Source organism: Bos mutus, chromosome 20 (genome assembly GCF_027580195.1).
Source record: "Bos mutus isolate GX-2022 chromosome 20, NWIPB_WYAK_1.1, whole genome shotgun sequence".
NCBI lineage: Eukaryota > Metazoa > Chordata > Mammalia > Artiodactyla > Bovidae > Bos > Bos mutus.
Window position 1 is genome coordinate 61,692,553 of NC_091636.1, and position 19,555 is coordinate 61,712,107.

Below are 19,555 nucleotides of genomic sequence, written 5' to 3' on the forward strand. Positions count from 1 at the left end.
TATAAGGTATCAAACTAATTCAATAAATGATGATCATTTTCAAATGAAATTTAGCATATGGACTTGACTCAGGTTGTACAGGAATTATTTGGGGATCTTTTAAATACTGGAATTAAATTGCAAATTATGCAAATATTATACCTTAAATGTGAGAAATATTCAATATAATACTTAGTTGTTTTATTCTTGATTTTTGCTTTTGACAGAAATCAAAATTCAAGCTCTACTTCCTACTCCTGTGCCAATTTACAACTTTATTGTTGTTCAGACACTGATATCTGACTCTTTTCGATCCCATGGACTACAGCACACCAGGCTTCCCTGTCCTTTACCAACTCCCAGAGTTTGCTCAAACTCATGTCCATTGAGTCAGTGATGCCACCCAACCATCTTATCCTGTCTCACCCCGTTCTCTACCTGCCCTCAGTCTTTCCCAGCATTAGGGTCTTTTATTGAAAAATGAGTCGGCTCTTCTCATCACGTGCCCGAAGTATAACATTCACCAAAATTATGTAAATTTATGTATTTCTGATAGTGCTCATTTGCTGAGGGCATTTTTTTCTCCCGGGAGTTTAATGATAACAAATAACAAGCCAGACCTTTTGAGACATTCAAAGTCCACTAGAACTAGTCCACTTTGAACTAGTCAGAAACCCTCACAGAGAGAATGCATCCTGCCCGCACAGGCTGTGCTGCTTGGCCACGTCGCTTAGTGATGCCGGCGTATCTGTAGGAACATACCTGGAAGTCAGAGCCCCCAGCAAGGAAAGAGGTATAGTGGGGATTTGCGAAAGGAAACCTCCTTTTCTTCCGGGCTCTACATGTCTCTATAAAAGTCCTACTTTGCCCTTTGAAGATGTGGTTTTACTCATAAATAGCGTGTATGAACTGATTGCATGGTTTACAAAAAAAAAACTGAATTCTTAGATTTTACTTTCGAGTCTTCTATGTAGCATGATAAGCTGTCTTTTTCTGCAGACAACTCTTTCTCTGTCTCAGAAATGAAAGTGTTCAACTCCGCCGTCTGGCCACACACTCCTCGAGTCAGCTTGCTGTACTGATCGATATGTCATTTAGGTCCTTCTTTTTCTCCTTCCATTTCTTTGCAAATGAGCATGTGAAACTGGCTTCCAAATTTGAAGGAAACAAGTCAATGGCAGTGTGTCCTTCAGAACCTAGTATTGATACTTCCACATGAAAACATGCAACCATTTGTTTCTGTGAGAAAGCAAGTGAATTCTTGTTGAATTAGAGAACCAGAAATTGTATAGTCTAGAAACTAAGAGAATATGAATGGACCCCCGTGAAAAGAGAATGAATCTGTTTCATTCTAGTCAATAAAGTAATTGGCATTAGTGGTAGTGAATGATACTATTTGAAGAAAGCAAGAAGTGTAAATGGAGGGTAATAACATATTAAATACAGATTTCTGTCTTTGGGGTATGCCTTCCCTCTCCGCTTTGTCTGGGACAGGGAGGCCGTCAGGGTGATTTCTGCAGGAGAAAGGTGAGGCATGGTGAAAAGCGAAAAGTGAAAGTCACTCAGTCGTATCTAACTCTTTGTAATCCCATGGACTGTACAGTCCATGGAATTCTCCAGGCCAGAATACTGGAGTGGGTAGTCTTTCCCTTCTCCAGGGGATCTTCCCAACCCAGGGATCAAACCCAGGTCTCCCGCACTGCGGGTGGATTCTTTACCAGCTAAGCCATCTGAGAAGCATGGTGGTGCCCATTAAATACACATTGCTACTCCCTGCTTGGACTTACCAGATGGCTTAGTTGTATAGAGTCTACCTGCCATTGTGGGAGACACGAATTGATTCCTCAATTGGGAAGATCCCCTAGAAAAGGAAACGTCCACCTAGTAGTCTCGCCCGGGAAATCCCATGAGCAGAGGAACATGGTGGGCTACAGTCCATGGGGTCACAAAAGAATTGGACACGGCTTAGCAACTAAACAGCACCAACTCTCTGCTCAGATGGACCGAGTTAGACTTCAGAGGATCTTGTGCTCAGGAATCAGCACTTTTAAGAGTCTTGCAGATAAATCTGCAAGGAATAAATAAAGGTTTGAGAATTAATCATATTCTAAGGAATGACAATTCAAATGCATATCTATATGTATGTATTTGAGCTGAATCTTTGTTGTGCAGTTCTCATGAGCTTCTTATGTGTGATCTCCTGTTGAATATTTCAAATTCTTTGGCTTAAAATATGGCTACTGTGACTGTGAAATTTTGAGTCAAAAAATATCTGTTCAGTTTTTATGATCATTTGTGGTATGAACTTGTAAAGAGTTCACATACTAACTGGCATTTCTTTTTAAAGACAATGTGGATTAAATGAATGATAAAATCACTGCTGTAAATACTCTGAAGTGACTCCTACAGAGAGCCTTTGCTTTCCCTGCTGGTCCCCTCTGTGTGAGAAACACACATGCTTCCTCCAGCATGGCTCTCTTATGAAGTTTTCTGCTGAAATGTGAGACCTTCAAAAAGAAGGTTCATGACTACCTTATCAAAACAGTATACCCTCTGACACTGACCACTCTCCTCACCCTACTTTATTTTCCTTCAGTACTTTCATCTCTAAATGTGATGACTGACTTATTTTCAAGGCAAGGAACTTTCTCCTCTTAAGCATGATGGTGTCCAAAACTTCTAGAAGTCGCTTACTCAGTAAATAGGTGTTGAATCAGTGAATATATCCATCAACATGGATTAGCTGGCACGTGTACACACTCTATATAAAATCTAGCAGATAGAAATTCATTTGCAAATCTGTCGCTGGTCAAATGGAACAGAGCCAGTTGAATTCTCTGGCCCAAGGAAAATGTGGGGTTGGAGGCATGAGGCAGACAATGCACTGACGACACTTTACCCTTGCAGCTTCGTAATTATTTTCCATGTCAAGAGCTCCCTGCGAGTTGGTCGCTGGCTTCCTCATGGATCAGCAGATGTTTGTTATCTTCCCTCTGCAGGTTTCGTTTATGTCATATTCCTTTTCTAAAAAGGATTCCACCTTCCCTTGGTCATGTCAGTGTTTCTTTCCATTTTGAACTTCCTTTGCTCCTTTATTCTTTGCTATTATCCATTCAAAAGCAACACTAATTTTTTAAGAAAAATAAAGCCGTAAGATTTACATTTTGCAGTAATACTTCACAAAATTATCAAAGTTTCTTTTGCTTATAATATTTCAAAAATCTTAAACCTCAAGTTGTTTTTGGATATTTTGATAGTTTAAGTTATAGAGTTTGGTTGTTTTTTTTCAATCAAAAGATGTATATTAACAAGATAACATAATAATTCCTTGACTCTAAGATCAAATGATGTGAGAGTACCTGTTTTTACACAGCTTTATCAATTGCAGAGCCCTTCACACTGATTTCTCTCTCCTTGATCCTCCCACAATGCCACGTCGTACAAATGCAGGCATTCTTATATGTATTTTTATGCTGGAGGAAACCAGAGCTCAGAGAGGTTCAGTGGCTTTCCTTGATTTGCTCAGATGGTTAAACACAGTTCTGGAGTCCAGACCGTGTCTTCTTATTTCAGTTTTTTAGGAAAAACTGACACAGTAAAGAGCGATAAAATTACTACCTTAGATGCTATTAGAGCTCAGTTCAAATTGTTAGACATTATTATACACCTGTGCTCCTAAGGCCTCCTTTTGTGTATAGAATTGGAAGGGGAGCCATACTTTCAAGTTTCTGTTCCCCCAAAACTGGGTTCCCCTCTTGGGCCAATAGACACAACCAAGCCAGAAGCTGGGAGAAGGAAGGATTTATTTTTTGCAGCAAGTACGAACACAGGGATCTTTCCTGAAGCTCTGTCTATCTGAACAGGAAAGTTTTAAGCTAAAGGTATATGCATATTCATGAGAGGACTCGAACAGAGGAAAAGCAGCACAGAATTATGTCATCAGGTCAGCAGAGTCCAAGCTTTAGTCGACTGAAGTGAGGTCATCAGATCAACAGAGTCCAAGCTTTAGTCGACTGAAGTGAGGAGGGTCAGCAGCGCCATTCCATCCTCTCCCTGGGTGGGGCCAGGTTTCCGCGGAACTCACAGGTATACTGTTGTGTGTATCTGTTGAGGAGCCAGAACCCCGCCCCAAGGCTGCACTGTAGCTTCTTGAATATCCCTCCATTGTTTCTCCCTTCCCTCCTTTAAGGTCATTAATTACTGAGACCTGGTCAAAGGCAAGCATTGCAGCCAGGCTTAGAACACAAAATGGCTTAGGCCAAAATGGGTTTTTTATGTCAAGAAAGTCATTCCTGACTGTCTTTCTCCAGGGACCCTCTAACCTATCTGCTTACATTTCTGTGTAGGAACTGCTCATGTCAATGGTTGTGCTGGAGTGAAGATGCCTACAGAGCAGCAGGGGATATACTGAGTCTAGTTTCCCTCCACTTTCCAGGGGTCCGTTCTACTCATCCCTTTGAGCCCCTGGAGCCCAGTTGCTAAATCGAATCAGACTCTTTGCAACCCCATGGATTGCAGCACACCCTGTCCTTCTCTGTCTCCTGGAGTTTGCTCAAACTTATGTCCGTTGAGTCGGTGATGTCACTGAACCATCTCACCTTCTGTTACCTCCTTCTCCTTCTGCCCTCAATCTTTCCCAGTGTCAGAGTCTTTTCTAATGAGTTGGCTCTTTGGATCAGGTGGCCAAAGTATTGGAGCTTCAGCTTCAGCATCAGTCCTCCCAATGAATATTCAGGGTTGATTTCCTTTAGGATTGACTGGTTTCATCTCCTTACTGTCCAAGAGACTCTCAAGAGTCTTCTCCAGCACCACGATTTGAGAGCATCAACTCTTCAGCATACATCCATCCATTACCCAACTCAAGTTCCTGTGCCTGACGCACAGTTAGGCCAAGCAAACCCAAAGTTGAGCATTTGGAGTAGAGAAAGGCTTATTGCAGGGCCGGCAAGAATTAGTGCCTTGTATTCAAAATAACCCAAGCTCCCTAAAGGGTTTCTTAGCAAAGCATTTTTAAAAGCCAGGTGAGAAAGACGGGATCACAGGATATGTGATCAGCTCAAGAACAATTCTCTGATAGATAACAGTGCCCATAGATCTAGGGGCTCATGGTCATCAAGTAGTTAATTTTCTCCACTTAGCATCTGTAAAACAACTCAGGAAGTGTGCATCCGATACTGTTATCTTGGCATTTAAGAGAGGAACTACAGCAGAGGACATGTGGGGTGGGGCCTGTCCCAGGAAGACCCCATAGGGTCCTGCTTGGTTACATGTCTCTGCCTAGAACTAAACCTTTCCGCTCACCTCCCATCACCAGCCCCACTGCCAGGTGGCCAGGAGTGACCTGATTTAAGCCATCTGAGCATCCTTCAAGTCAGCACTAGCAGCAGTGAGCTGATGACTGAGGTCCTAGGACAGATGGTGGCTCTTGTACAGCAACTGTCTCAAGCCTGGTCCTGCATCAGTGTGAGGTTCTTCCCAGTCTTCCACGGCTCCTGGACCTGCAGGAGGGCCTGGCCTGCACGCAGCTATTTCAATACCCTTCAGCCCTCCTGGATCACAACCTCTGTTAGCCTGCGTATGGATCATTGATGCTTCAGGTGGGAGTCTTCAAACCCACTAATTTCAGAAACACATATATGAAAATTGCCAGGGCTGGGGCTCTCTAGGCCCAAGTTTTGTCTTGTGAAGTGGAGAAGTTGGACGAGTAAAAGCATATGAGAGCACTGACAGATGACTGACGTTGGATGCCGTACTTTTTGTGATAGAAATTAGTCATTAAGTGCCTTCTGGACACTCAGGTATTACACTTGTATGACCTGCGTCTGCAATGGCTGGGGACCAGTTGATGCAGCTGGTCTGGGCTGTGGGATCTGCTTTCTCTTTTCTCTTTGGCCCATCTGTGTTTCCACTGCCCTTTGCCACACTGCAGTTCTGAGCCCTCAGCTTGTTCAAGGCAAGGCTCTCAGACCTGTTCTCCACCACCACAATTGGCCTTGACCTCTGTGACATTTTAACAAAGTCAGAGTTTCTCTAACTTTTTTCTTGTGATGGCAACGTTGCTCCAGTTTCTGGCAAAGATGCAGATGTTTACTAGTAGTGTTTTGAGTCCAGTGTTACGATGAGGACTCGCTGTCAAGTAGGTCATAATGATAAAAGAAAATTACTACTAAAGAAAAGTGTGTTGTTTGAATCAGCAAGTCTATATACCATCTCATGTAATTCTGTGGGCTTCCCCGGTGGCTCAGTGGCAAATAAGCCACCTGCCAGTGCAGGAGATGCAAGAGACGTGGGCTCAGTCCCTGCGTCAGGAAGATCCCCTGGAGAAGGAAGTAGCAACCCACTCCAGAATTCTTGCCTGGGGAGTCCCATGGACAAAGGAGCCTGATGGGCTACAGCCAGTGCCTGGGGTCCCAAAGAACTGAACATGACTCGGAGACTGAAACAACAGCAACAGCCTGAGATTTTGGAACACAGTCCCAGAACAGGTGGTGTGACAATTTTTTTTTCCTTGAAATTGCCTCCAAATAAAATAGGCTTGATTTTTGTTTGTTTTACTCTTTTAAATATATTCATTTACTTATTTGGCTGCTCTGGGTCTTAGTTATAGCGTGGAAGATCAATAGTTGGGGCATGTGGAATCTGGCTCCCTGACCAGGGATCTAACCCAGGCCTCTTGCATTGGGAGCTCAGAGTCTTAGCCACTGGATCACCAGAAAAATCCCAAATAGGCCTTGGTAGTAAGGATCTGATATGTGCTTTTTTGAGCAAGAGTGGTAAAAGGCATGAATTCTGGAAGTTGTAGCCTTTAATTCCTTGTCCTTCTTTTCTCCTGCTTCTACCTCTCGTGCCAATAGCTGTGCCCGCCCACCCATGAGCCACTAAAACTTGATTACAGTGGATAAAAGGAGTGTAAACAATGCTCAGTTTAAAATGCTTCATTTCAGCGTTGTGCACAGTGCTTAAATATGCAAAGGTATTTTGCAGAAATGTCTCCACAGGGAAACACCGTGAACTTTCAGTTCTATCAAGAACATAATAATAAAAAAAGAAAGTATAGTATACTATTCAAATATTTAATAATTTTACTATTGCATTTTTCATTGTACCAGCACATAGAAATTCTGATGTCCACCAAAATAGCCCTTATCTTAATAAGAGAGTAAACATTTCTTAATGCCCATTTATAAGAAGAGGATTTTTGTATGTACCCTCAGCTCATATCACAACTTAAAAGAAAAGCAGGTCCTTTTACTGTTCATCATTGAATATTTTTAACTGCTTAGAATCAAGGAACAGCAATAAAGTTAAAACTCTAAATCTACAATGGATAACTTTTATTTAACTATACGACATTTGGATATAATGACTGCTTCCTAGTTTTTTTACACTTGTAAGTCCTTGGAATATTATCAAAACCTTCAGAAGTAGGAAGAACTGACAGCAGGAACTCAAGGCGTATCATACTTAAATATATTCCTGGAAAATACCAGCATGAGATAATATTCACTGTGATGTTGGCATTTGATAAATCAGATGCAATGAACCTAATTATGCAAAACAGTTATTTTGAATCTATCACTCATTGGAACGCTGTCTAAACCAGAATTTATTTAATTACTAGCAAAAGGAAAGGTAAGAACTTGCCAACTTTATTCCCTTCCCTTGCCTCAAAACATTCAGTGATTGTTACCAAGATTGAATTCATAGAAGCCCCAACCTTGCCCCAGTCCTTTGGAATCGCTCTGTTTTCTGTTGATTTAAATGTAAAGCAGCCTATGTGAAGCAACATTTGTTGGCAGTTTCAAAACTTTTGAATGGCTTTATCCTCAAATAAACTAGATGAGAATATTAAAAATCTTTGAGGTTAGACAGTCCTGAAGAAGCAGCCAATCATTGCACATTGAAGATGTTGGCTTTAAAGTGGCCAGCAGTGAAGCGGTAGACCGGCAGGACAGAGAGAGAGAGCTGCCCACAAACACCACTAAAATCAAGGAAGTGCAACTCCCTCTTACTTTAAGCTGAAGGGGAGGGTTCCCATTTGGGTTTGTTCAAAGGCAGCTGCCAGTTAAATCCGAGTGTACCAGGCAGGGTATTAGCTTTGGAGATTTATCTGAAGGGTCTTGCTAAAATTGTCTGTAGCCTCACTTGGCTCTGTGTGCTCCTGTCCTCACCATCGCTGGGTAACCATCTCTCCGTGGTGTCCCTTCAGTGTCCCTAGATGCCCTCCATTCCATTTGTGCCCACGGAGATGATTCCCCTGGCATGTCCACTCATGGGATTCTGGCCATCCCTATGATGAAATATTCGCTCTCCATCAACATCTTCTTGTGTGTCAGCTCAAGCTCTTAGCCCTCCTAAGACTCTGCTCCTCTTGTGTGGATTCCCTGGTCCACAGCTTCAAAGCCACACCTCTTCCCACACAATACAAAAAACACTAAACCAAAAAAAAAAAGAAGTCCAAAGACACAAATAAGGATTTACAATCATGTGTAGCCTTAATTTAGAAATGAAGCCAGTTTGTGGCAACCATTTGAACCGTTTCAGAGGAAGGTAGAGTAGATACCAATCTTTCCATTTGGAGCGTAAGAATAAAGGAAATATCACTTTAAAACCTTTTTTTTTTCTTTAAAATCTGCTTCTCTCGGGGATTTAGGCTGTTGTAAGGCTGAACATCTTGGTTCACTCATTGTCCAGGGAAAAACTGCTGATGAAGATGAATTCTGGTCCACTTTTTCGGAATAGCATCAAGATGGCTTGCCTCCGTGGCTTATTTACCTGCTCATACTTTAAATAAGAACTGCCACCGTAAATTTTCAGGTGCAAGAATTGTGGACTAATAAGAGCTTTCTGGGGTGACTTCAGTCTGCCTGGCTTCTTCAGTGAGGAAACCTGCTCCAGTCGTTAGGCTGAGAAAAATGTGTTCCGCTGGCCCTGTTCAGTGTGGATTTATCTCAGCATCATCATCACCCATATTCAGAGATCAGACTCGGGAGCAAAGCGAGGCGGCTGGGTGATGCTGATAAGCTGACAAGCTTGTCCTCTTGCTACCATTGCGCACCGTTCATTGGATTTTCTGCAGATTTCAACGTTTCTGTCCCCCTCCCCAAATTCGAACATGTCTTGGATAAAACAAGTTCTGTCTGAACGTTGGGCGGGTCTGACTGTCTCCTTATTCCTTCCTTCCAGCTGGGTCCCGGGCCTCGTACAGCAGCCAGCACGGCCACCTGGGCCCGGAGCTGCGGGCCCTGCAGTCCCCGGAGCACCACATCGACCCCATCTATGAAGACCGTGTCTATCAGAAGCCCCCCATGAGGAGTCTCAGCCAGAGCCAGGGGGACCCTCTGCCGCCAGCACACACGGGCACGTACCGCACGAGCACAGGTGTGCACTCAGGGCCCCCGGGGCTGTCCACAAGGGGACGGGGAGGCAGCCGTCCAAAGAGGGTGGCCTGTCCCAGAGGGGGGCCTTCCCACACCAGGGGGGCCTCTCCACAGAGGGGGTGGTCTGTCCACAGTGGGGTGGCCTGCCTGCGGGGGCATGGCCTGTCCCAGAGCGGAGCCTTTCCATACCAGGGGGACCTCTCCACCGAGGGGTGGTCTGTCCACAGGAGGGTGGCCTGCCTGCGGGGGCATGGCCTATCCCAGAGGGGGCCCTTTCCACACCAGGGGGGCCTCTCCACGGAGGAGTGGTCTGTCTACAGTGGTGTGGCCGTCCCACAGAGGGGTGGGTCTGCTTGGAAGCTTAAATAACACTCCCTTGTGAAAGGGTATGTGTGTGTGTGTTGATGTCCTCTCTCCTCAGAAGCATTGTGAAATGACCTGGTTTTCTCATTAATGTTTCTGATGATGATAAAAACCAAATATGACTCCAGTTGAGCTCCCTGAGTATATTGTAAATGAAAGAAGTCTGGAGGTGGGGAGTGGGGGTTAGCATATTTTGTCACACAGGCAAATCGAAGGTAGTAGTACTAATTTTTTTGTAAATCATTATTAATGTATTTAATGAGTATAGTTGCTTTAAGAAAGCAGAGGACGTATAAAGGCATATGTGCTTACCTAAGGCTGGTAAGTGCCTTTTTAATGGTACAGTATGCCTGTTTGGGGGATTCCCTGCTGGCTCAGATGGTAAAGAATCTGCCTGCAATTCAGGAGACCTGGATTTGATCCCCGGGTTAGGAAGATCCCTTGGAGAAGGGAATGTCTACCCACTCCAGTATTCTTGCCTGGGAAACTCATGGACAGAGAAGCCTGGAGGGCTACAGTCCATGGAATTGCAGTTGGAGACCACTGAGTGACTAACACTTTTCTACCTCTTTGGCAACCTTGGGAGGGAAAAAAAAAAACATATTTACTAAAAATGTAGCATATTTAGTAAGGCCAACTGAGAATTTACTTCATACACACTATTAGGCTGAATCATAGGAAATTATAATTTAGTGGTTGGTCACTGGTACTTGTGGAGAAGGCAATGGCACCCCACTCCAGTACTCTTGCCTGGAAAATCTCATGGACAGAGGAGCCTGGTAGGCTGCAGTCCATGGGGTCGCTAACAGTCGGACACGACTGAGTGACTTCACTTTCACTTTTCACTTCCATGCATTGGAGAGGGAAATGGCAACCCACTCCAGTGTTCTTGCCTGGAGAATCCCAGGGACGGGGGAGCCTGGTGGGCTGCCGTCTCTGGGGTCGCACAGAGTCGGACACGACTGAAGCGCCGCAGCAGCAGCACTGGCACTTGTATATATGGTTCAACTCTCTAGCTCTCCTGGATTAAATATATATTTTGAATTGAACACAACCACAGACCACATGAAGAAGGACAAGTGTTTTCCAGAACATGAAACTGTTTGCAAAATAACTAGTTAAAGGTCACGATTAAATTTGTTGGAGAACACTTAGCTTAACTATAAAATCAATATAATTAAGAAAATACAGAGAATTGCGCTTGGTCTAAAGCCTCCCATGGCTGAGTAAACTTAGAGAATATTATGGTGGTGGTTTGCAGACACTAGAGCTGCCTGCATTTCTAATCATATACGTTATCCTGGTCAGGGGCCAGGATATGGGGATGCTGAAGCTGTGGTCCAGGACTTGGCATCAGGCTCTGCATCTTCAGACTGTTGTAACTTCCAGTTCCCAAGTAGATCATAGCAATTCTGTTAAACTGCAGTATGACACTAAATTATATGTTTTGAAATCCAGGCAAGCTAAGTTGCTTTTATAGCTGATTATTGATATTTGCATTTCAGTATTTCACTCTATCATAGGAAGAAAGGCACAAAATACTCCTTTATTTTACTCTTGATGTTGTAAGTACCATCCCATGTTAATAATACATATCTTGGTTTAGATAGAATACCCATTTATTCTTCTGTCAGAGTTTCTCTTACCTTCAGCCTACTTAATTTGCTTCAGTCTGGGACTGGACTATTTTTGCATTTAGTTGTTGCATATTATTAGCTAAGGTAATTTTATTTCCACACAATCCCTTGTAAAAGACGAAGATAACCATCTTGGTGACATTCAGTATCTAATTTGAAGAAAAACTGACAACAAAAGGGATTATATTGGTTCCCTGTTCCATATTCATATGCTCTTAGAATTAGCTCTTGTTGATAAACTTCTGGGGCCTTAATGAAAAATCAACTGCAAGAGGAAAAAAGTATTTTATTCATCAATGCCAAGTTAGAGACAAGGGAAAGATGTTCACACTTTTAAAGAAACAATGACAACAACAAAACTCGTGTTTTGTCTAAGCCGGGGGTTGGCAAACTGTTGGCTTATGGTCTAAATCCATCTGGTCACCTGTTTTAGTAGTGCTTGTGGGTTAAAAGTGATCATCGCCTTATAAAATGATTTGCAATCAAACGATGGATACTATTTTGTGATATGTAAGAACACATGAAATCCAAGTTTCTGAGTCCATACATAGCCACACCCAGTTGCTTTCAGATCATCTGTACTTGCTGTCACTCTGCAGTGGCTCAGGGGAACAGGTGTGACAGAGACCATATGGTCAGCCAAGCTGCAGATACTCACCTTCTGGCCCTTTACAGGAAGAGTTTGCTGCCTCCTGGCCTCAGTCGTCAGAGGAGAACCAGGCTGAATGAGTGAAATAGTGCTTTTTCTCCTGTCTCTCCTCTGAAAGAAGGCAGAAGTGTTCTGAGCGCTTCAGAGGGGACAGTCTGTTTGCCCGGCCCTTCCCCTCTAACAGTAATCTCTTGCCCCGGCCGAGATCTGCGAGGTGTGACATCCACATGCCCAAGATGCCATTCCTGCCCACATCTTTGAAATTGAGGCACTTTTGAGGGACTATGCTGTTTTCACAAGGCTACAGAAATTGCCAGAAGTGCCGGGGTGGTCTCTTGAGGATAGGTGGGGGGAACGTCACTGCTCCAGCTCCTGCACATACAGCCACAAGCCCTCTCTCCTTCCCACCAGCTTAGATTACTCCTTCTTCCTACACTGAATTCATCACAAGCCCTTCCCCTTCCCTGGCTTACTGTGCAACTCCAGGGACTGTCTCTATCAGAAGCTGCATGATTGAGAAAATGCTTTTAGTCCAGGTATATGTCTCTCCTTTGGCTTCCCCGGTGGCCATAGTGGTAAAGAATCTGCCTCCCAGTGCAGGAGATGTAAGAGACATGGGTTCCATCCCTGTGTTGGGATGATCCCCTGGAGAAGGGAATGGCTACCCACTCCAGTATTCTTGCCTGGAGAATTCCATGGACAGAGGAGCCTGGTGGGCTACAGTCCATGGGGTCCCAAAGAGTCAGACACGACTGAGGCACGCAGCATGCACAAATCTCTCGCTTATAAATTACCTACGTATTACACAATATTATTAAATTCTGGCTAGTAAATTCAGGATTAAACTTTAATAAAGAAACACTTTAAGATTGCTTTCCCATATCCAGAGGGTCATTTTCACATCCTTTATGTTTTATGCACCCACCGTTAGTGCCGCCACTGATGCAGACCTATAGGAAGCTTCCAGAGCCAGAGCAAATACCCTAATTCCTTATGAGATGAGGACATGTTCTTAGGAGCCCTGTTAGACGTGACGTGTTCAGGGGCTGCAAACTTTAGGCTCAGGTTGGTTGCCAAGGTGCCTCTCCAGTCTTACCTCTCTGCCATTAAGTAAGGCCACTGGCTGGGGGTCCTTCAGTTCCATCTGTAGGTCATTTCCAGAGATACTTTGAGGAGAGTGGGGCAGGGGAATTGAAGGCCAGTTGCCCGCCTTCAAGGAGTCACCACTCACGAATGAAGTCAAGGGTACTATCCTAAACAATTCTATAATTACTAGCTGGTGCCATAGCATCAAGCAGCTGAGACAGGATGACAAAGCACAGAGCCTATTGCCGCACTCAGGAATAGTTCTAAATGCTTTGAATATATTTACTAATCTTTAGAACTGCCCTGTGGAGGAGGTGGTATTATGATGATCACTTTGTAGATCAGAATACTGAAGCATAAAGACATTGAGGACCGATCTCCTTTAGAATGGACTGGTTGGATCTCCTTGCAGTCCAAGGGATTCTCAAGAGTCTTTTCCAACACCACAGTTCAAAAGCATCAATTCTTTGGTGCTAAGCTTTCTTCACATTCCAACTCTCACATCCATATATGACCACTGGAAAAACCATAGCCTTGACTAGACGGACCTTTGTTGGCAAAGTAATGTCTCTGCTTTTTAATATGCTATCTAGGTATTAATAGCAGCACAAAACAACACGTGCTCTCGTTTTTTTCCTGGATAACCTATAGCTCAGGATTGTACTATGACTCCTGACCCCTCCCCAGATGTCTTTCCACTGGTTTCTGGGCAAGGAGTGGGGCTGTGGGACAGTGTTCACCCTTCGCCCCTCAGTGCTGCAGCTCTGCCTCTATCTGGCTTTATCTTCTGTGGTTTCTCTTCTTTCCCTGTCCTGCTCACTCCTGCGCTGACTGAACCTGGGCCTCCCTCACTCCAGACACCACGAGGGCCATCCTGAGTTATAGACTGTGCTAGAACTGAGAGATACCCTGAGATGACTATACAGAGAAGAGCAGGAAACAGCTATAGTCCTTGAAGATAAGACAGGTTAAAGCTTCCTAAATCTCCCCACTAAAGGCAATTTCTCACTTAGCTTTTTCTCCTATGCCCAACCTACAGCATCTTTTTCCATCCCTCCTTCTTGGCTTCGTAGTTAGCCTCTCACCCCTGTTACTTTATTGCGAAGACTAATTTCAATCCCAGAAACCAACTCAGACAAGGAGCACAGTCTACTTTTGGGTGATCAGAAAGGTCCCCAAGGCTTTCCTTAACCAAAGAATTATTGTGGTCCCACCAGCTCGGTGGTGTTTGACTTCTTTGTGATCCCATGGACTGCAGCATGCCAGGCTTCCCTGTCCTTCACTGTCTCCCCGAACTTGTTAAAACTCACGTCCATTGAGTTGGTGATGATATCCAACCATGTTGTTCTCTGTTATCCCCTTCTCCTCCTGCCCTCAATTTTTCCCACTATTAGGTCTTTTTCCAATAGTTGGCTCTTTGCATCAGGTGGCCAAAGTATTGGAGCTTCAGCTTCAGCACCAGTCCTTCCAATGGATATTCAGGGTTGATTTCCTTTATCACTGACTGGTTTGATCTCCTTGCAGTCCAAGGGACTCTCAAGAGTCTTATCCAGCATAATAGTATGAAAGAAACAGCTCTTCAGCCTTTAGCCTTTTCTTTGTCCAGCTCTCATAGTCATACATGACTACTGGAAAAACCATAGTTTGGACTATATGGACTTTTTTAGGCAAAGTAGTGTCTCTACTTTTTAATACATTGTCTAGGTTTGTCATTGCTTTTCTTCCCAGGAGCAAGGGTCTTTTAATTTCTTGGCTGCAGTCACCATCCACAGTGATTTTGGAGCCCAAGAAAATAAAGTCTGTCACAGTTTCCATTGTTTCCCCATCTATTTGCCATGAAGTGATGGGACCGGATGCCATGATCTTTGTTTTCTGAATGTTGAGTTTTAAGACAGCTTTTTCACTCTCCTCTTTCACTTCCATCAAGAGGCTCTTTAATTCCTCTTCTCTTTCTATGTAAGGGTGGTATAGTCTTTATGTCTGAGATTATTGATATTTCTCCCAGCAATCTTGATTCAAGCTTGTGCTTCATCCAGCCTGGCATTTCTCATGATGTACTCTGCATATAAGTTAAATAAGCAAGGTAACAATATACAGCCTTGACGTACTCCTTTCCCAATTTGGAACCAGTCTGTTGTTCCATGTCTAGTTCTAACCATTGCTTCTTGACCTGCATACAGGTTTCTCAGGAGGCAGAGAAAAGTGGTCTGGTATTCCCATCTCTTTAAGAATTTTTCACAGTTTATTGTGATCTACACAGTCAAAGGCTTTAGCATAGTCAGTGAAACAGAAGTAGATGTTTTTCTGAAATTCTCTTGCTTTTTCTATGATCCAGTGGATGTTGGCAATTTTATCTCCAAAAAGTTACCTAACCTTGATGTTAGAGACTTACATACATGCATTTGTATACATTTGTGTACATGTTGGAGGATCAGGATCGGCAGATCTCACTTTTTGCCTGTTTTCTGCTGCAGGCTGGTGGACGGTGATGCCTACAGTAGGGTTCACAACTCACACACAAAGTCAACTGGATTTTATCAGCTAAGCTGGCACTCTGTGGGCCATGCCTAGGCCAGGGAGTAGCACCTGAAGAGTAACTCCTGCCCCTGTCCCAGACCTCACTCTGACCCTTTGTGCTCAGGCACTCCAGCCAGTGCTGGACAATGTCAACAACAGCAATAAAAAGCACAACATGAGAGTTGTGAGCTAAGTTTTATTTGGGGCAAAATGTGGACTATAACCTGGGAGACAGCATCTCAGAGAGCTCTGAGAAACTTCTCCAAAGAGGTATGGGGGAAAGTCAGGATATGTGTGATTTTAGTGAAAGGGGAATACATGCAATCAAGCACACATTTTGCGGAAGGTTGCTGCTTTCGTGAAGAACAGATGTCAGCATTTATGATTTTAGTGCTTTTCTCGATGCGAAGAGATTGGGCTCATAAAACCATTTCCTGAAAATAACTAGCTGAAGATTTGTTCTGCCAGTTTTGCCCCAAGCAGAGTACCTCATTCCAGTCCACCCTGAACTCCTTTCAGGGGTGTTGAAGGTCAGCAGTCACAGCATCTTGTGATTTAATCCTTGTAGAGGCAGATGGCAAGTGCCAGTTTTTAGTTGGCAACAAGACCTGCAGACCTTTCCACACTACCCAGTCCCAGCAGAAGGGAGCAGGCTCTGTGATGACCTGCCAGCCTCCCTGGGCTTGGATGTGGTCTTTGTAGTGAGGCAGAGATAGTAGAGCAGTGGCCCACATGCATCAGGATGGGATTGGGACAGGAAGCAGCATGGTGGCCCCAAAGCAGCAAAGTGACCCAAAAAAGGGTCAGTTCCTGAATCAGCAGTGGTCCCCACTCATCCTCTCCCCAGATGCATCCCTCCTCTCTCCCTGCACAGGGAGGCCAGATCCTGTGCCTGTAGCAGAGACCAGGCCAGTGAGTGAAGAGTGGGATGGTGGAGCAAATACCCTCTGGGACCATCCACCCAGTGTCTGAGGCTTTACTTCTCGCACAGTGAAAATTTGAAGAGGCACTCTTTTAACTAGCGTGTCTGTTTAAATAAAACATACCTTTTGTCTGGGATAAGGGCTTGTCCAAATCAGAGCTTATATAATAAGGAGAACAGCCAGACAAAGACTGTGTGACACTCAAGGATTTGTGTGTGATGAAGTCTATTAAACTGAAACTAAATAACACAGAATTTTATTTCAAACTCAAGCATTCAGTGACTGTCAACTTAGGAGTCGTTTGATTAACACATACTTGACTCTGACAACCCCCCATAACATCTTTCTAAACTAGCAAAAATGGCCAACATCTGCTGAGATGATAGTCTTGTGAATTTCTTTTCAGATAAATGTGATCCTGAGTGGAGAAAACAAGCTTTCTATGGTGAATGTGTCAGCTTGTAATAAAGAATGAATTATCATAGGTACATAGCAAAGGGAAAATCTGCTAACTGTCCTGATGAGATTGACAAATATTGCAATATAAAAAGGAAGAAGAATGTGATGAAAATATTTGTCTGGATGGCAAAAGCATTATTTTAAAATTTTAATTTTCTGCAGTAATAGCTATTACTTCATAAAGTTATAGAGGGATTACATATCCCCTTTACTTTCATAAAATTTTACTACTATTCTTCAATAAAATATAAATAACATTTTCAATTAAAATCATCATTTGAGTCCACGAAAGGTAGAATATTAACAATTTATTACTTATTAAATACTGTTACTTCAAATTATAAAAATGACTACTTCTCATTAGAACAAGTCAGATGTGATCCTCTATAACCTCTTAGTTTAAAATTTTACCTCTTTTAAGTCTAAAAAGTCAGGGGTACATTATTACCCAGTTGGAGATTTTTAATGAATCTAATGATAAATATTATCTTAAAATCAATGAAAGCTTCCAGATTCTTAGCTATATCCATTCACCAAAATGGTAGAAATACAAATTCTAATTACAGCTGAAGGAGAACAGAGTGTTTGCTGGTAGATCAGTTGATAAAATTTAAAAACAGCAGCAACAACATTAGGAAGCCTGGTGGACTGCCGTCCGTGGGGTCGCAAAAAGTCAGACCCAACTGAGCAACTGAACAACAGCAACAAGCGACGTCAGTAATCAGCATCAACACTAATAATGAGTCCGTTACTACAAAAATCCTGCATTAGATGTCTCTCCTCCACAAACACAGTGACATATGAGGTTAAAAGGAATTGTGTTACATTTACCCTTGAATATTTTTCCATTGACCTTGATGCTGGGAAAGATTCAAGGCAAAATGAGAAGGGGGCGACAGAGGATGAAATGGTTAGATAGCATCACTGACTCAGTGGACATGAGTTTGAGCAAACTCTGGGAGATAGGGAAGGACAGGGGAACCTGGCGTGCTGCAGTGCATGGGGTTGCAGAGAGTCGGACATGATTTAGTGACTGAACACATCTTTCTGTTGAGCTTACTTTGGATCAACCTCTGCAGACTGCGGAAAATTGGAAAGATATTTATGGTTCAGTTCTGGATGATAATACTATTGGGAATATAGTAGATTAGGTAAAGTTTCCTCATTTCTGAAATGATAATCATTATTATTTAAGTAATAACTTTACAAGTATATAGGCTGGCACTTCCCTGGCGGTCAGTGGTTAAAACTGCACCTCCCAATGGAGGAGGTGTGAGTTCGATCCCTGGTCAGGAAGCTAAGATCACACATGCCTCATGGCCAAAGAACCAAAACATAAAACAGAAGCAATATGGTAAAAATTCAACAAAGACTTTAGAAACTTACCTCATCAAAAAAAAGAAATCTAAAAGGTAAAAAGTTATAGGCCATGTTCTTGGACACATTGTCACCTCAGCCATCTTTATTTTCTAAATTTGCAGAAGGAATATTATTTAATTAGCTTGTTGTTTGCTTCCTTTGTATTTTATAGCATGTGTAAAAGTATTTTATGTTTTCTTATTTCTAGCTATATAAATATACATAAAAGCAAAGATAAATAATACAAACCCACAAATGTTTTTCTTTCTTCTGTTGAACCCTACTTTATATTCCATCGCCCAAGTTTCTTCAGGTGCCAGAATCTTGTATTTTACTCTGTTCTCTTTTTTTCCTCTTTCAGTAAATAATGCATGCAACCATCTCCTCATCAAAATAGGGTGTTTGATTTTTATTGAAAAGGATCTCTCTTCCCTTCTTTCAAACAAACACAACACATAAAACATCTGTTTGTTTGTTTTTTTCTTTTCTCTCTACACACTAAACCTTTATTTGTGTAGCTCTACGGAAAACAGATAATTTCATGAACAGCATGAAAAGGTGAAGTATCAAGTCAACTGCTGAAGAGGCTACTTTAAAAATCTCCCCAAAGAGACCGGCAGTGTGGTTCATTGAGTTGTAAGGGCTTATTGAGGGGAGAAGGGGCTGTTTGCAGAGCAGGTGAGATGAGAGAGGAGTGTTTACAGAGCTGATAAAGCACCCTTTCCCTCAAATGTTTGCCATAAGAAGGTTCAATTGAGTAGAGTAATCCTCTAAGGTGGGTGATTTGGCCAACGGAGCTCTAACTCAAATGAGAGAAAACATATACCGGGACAGAAATTAAGCGAAATTTTGCATTAAAGAAAAAAAGTCTGTTAATTGTGTGATCAGTATCAGCTTATCTGTATTAATAGAGAGTCACAGTCTTCATCAGCCACACCACAGTCTCAACAGGCATGGCACAAAGGGAGAATTCAGTCGTTCTTGAAATCATTCCTTTACATCATGCTTAAAAAAATCAGGCATTACATCACTGTATTATTGACAGTTTGAGATCTTTTAGTTTCTCGTGCATTTTCTTCTATATATGAGCATATACGCTCAGTCGTTCAGTTGTGTCTGACCCTTTGAAACCCCATGGACTTTAGCTCACGCACCAGGCTCTTCTGTCTATGGGATTCTCCAGACAAGAATACTGGAGTGGGT

The 19,555-nt window shown here is 42.9% G+C and overlaps 1 protein-coding gene across 1 annotated transcript in view; it reads left to right on the forward strand.

Annotated features, from left to right (window-relative positions):
• Positions 1-19,555, forward strand: part of CTNND2 (catenin delta 2) — a 1,090,646-nt gene that overhangs the window by 648,584 nt on the left and 422,507 nt on the right. The window contains 1 exon segment of the mRNA XM_070357848.1: positions 9,166-9,360. Within this exon segment, the coding sequence (XP_070213949.1) occupies positions 9,166-9,360 (195 nt within the window).